This window comes from Phoxinus phoxinus (genome assembly GCF_949152265.1).
Source record: "Phoxinus phoxinus genome assembly, chromosome: 14".
Lineage (NCBI taxonomy): Eukaryota > Metazoa > Chordata > Actinopteri > Cypriniformes > Leuciscidae > Phoxinus > Phoxinus phoxinus.
Genome location: NC_136889.1, coordinates 416,749 through 419,248, shown reverse-complemented (window position 1 = coordinate 419,248; position 2,500 = coordinate 416,749). Strand labels below are relative to the sequence as shown.

The following is a 2,500-nucleotide window of genomic DNA, read 5'->3' as shown; positions in this document are numbered from 1 at the left end:
ATCTGCTCTTGTTGAAACTAAACCTCACTCATCTTCATCTTCATCTTCGTCTTCGTCTGCTCAGCCCGCGCGCTGCTCCAGGAAGTGCTCCTGATGTACGGATGTTTGTGAGAGAGAGGAGGAAGCCGAGTTCTGCTGATGTCATCGCCCCTGCCGAGCGCTGCGCTGTGATTGGTTGGTGGATGTGTACTCACCCCGCTCCACTCCACTGCCATACTCACTTCATCGCCCGCCTCGGAGCCGCTCTCGTACTTCACACTGGACACACACTCCCTGCGGCGCTCGCCCTCCTTCAGCAGCTCCGACACACGCGACTGGTGGACCGGGTCCAGGCCCTGACACACACACACACACACACACACGATCAACATCAGAACACACACACACACACACACATGATCAACATCAGAACACACACACACACACGATCAACATCAGAACACACACACACACACGATCAACATCAGAACACACACACACACACATGATCAACATCAGAACACACACACACACACATGATCAACATCAGAACACACACACACACACGATCAACATCAGAACACACACACACACACACACACACACATGATCAACATCAGAACACACACACACACACGATCAACATCAGAACACACACACACACACGATCAACATCAGAACACACACACACACACGATCAACATCAGAACACACACACACACACACATGATCAACATCAGAACACACACACACACACACACACACACACACGATCAACATCAGAACACACACACACACACACGATCAACATCAGAACACACACACACACACGATCAACATCAGAACACACACACACACACACACACATGATCAACATCAGAACACACACACACACACACACACACACACGATCAACATCAGAACACACACACACACACGATCAACATCAGAACACACACACACACACGATCAACATCAGAACACACACACACACACACACACATGATCAACATCAGAACACACACACACACACGATCAACATCAGAACACACACACACACACACACACATGATCAACATCAGAACACACACACACACACGATCAACATCAGAACACACACACACACACACACACACACATGATCAACATCAGAACACACACACACATGATCAACATCAGAACACACACACACATGATCAACATCAGAACACACACACACACACATGATCAACATCAGAACACACACACACACGATCAACATCAGAACACACACACACATGATCAACATCAGAACACACACACACATGATCAACATCAGAACACACACACACATGATCAACATCAGAACACACACACACACGATCAACATCAGAACACACACACACACGATCAACATCAGAACACACACACACATGATCAACATCAGAACACACACACGCACACATGATCAACATCAGAACACACACACACACATGATCAACATCAGAACACACACACACACATGATCAACATCAGAACACACACACACATGATCAACATCAGAACACACACACACACATGATCAACATCAGAACACACACACACACACGATCAACATCAGAACACACACACACACATGATCAACATCAGAACACACACACACACACACGATCAACATCAGAACACACACACACACGATCAACATCAGAACACACACACACACGATCAACATCAGAACACACACACACATGATCAACATCAGAACACACACACGCACACATGATCAACATCAGAACACACACACACACGATCAACATCAGAACACACACACACACATGATCAACATCAGAACACACACACACATGATCAACATCAGAACACACACACACACACGATCAACATCAGAACACACACACACACGATCAACATCAGAACACACACACACATGATCAACATCAGAACACACACACGCACACATGATCAACATCAGAACACACACACACACACACACACACATGATCAACATCAGAACACACACACACACACACGATCAACATCAGAACACACACACACATGATCAACATCAGAACACACACACACACACACACACACACACGATCAACATCAGAACACACACACACACGATCAACATCAGAACACACACACACACACACACACACACACATGATCAACATCAGAACACACACACACACACACACACACACGATCAACATCAGAACACACACACACACGATCAACATCAGAACACACACACACATGATCAACATCAGAACACACACACGCACACATGATCAACATCAGAACACACACACACACACACACACACATGATCAACATCAGAACACACACACACACACACACGATCAACATCAGAACACACACACACATGATCAACATCAGAACACACACACACACACATGATCAACATCAGAACACACACACACACACATGATCAACATCAGAACACACACACACATGATCAACATTAGAACACACACACACACGATCAACATCAGAATAC

General features: G+C 45.6%; 1 protein-coding gene across 6 annotated transcripts in view; it reads right to left on the bottom strand.

Moving 5' to 3' along the window:
- Positions 1-2,500, bottom strand: part of klc1b (kinesin light chain 1b) — a 36,865-nt gene that overhangs the window by 13,834 nt on the left and 20,531 nt on the right. For 4 of the 6 annotated variants that reach the window (XR_013800339.1, XM_079636286.1, XM_079636289.1 and 1 more), the window contains exon 13: positions 195-335. Coding sequence is in view for 5 of the 6 variants with exons in the window: in XM_079636286.1 (XP_079492412.1) it covers positions 195-335 (141 nt within the window). In the remaining variant the exon portion in view is untranslated. The remainder of the gene's footprint in view (positions 1-194; positions 336-2,500) is intronic. The other 2 variants (XM_079636287.1, XM_079636290.1) reach the window with 1 other exon arrangement.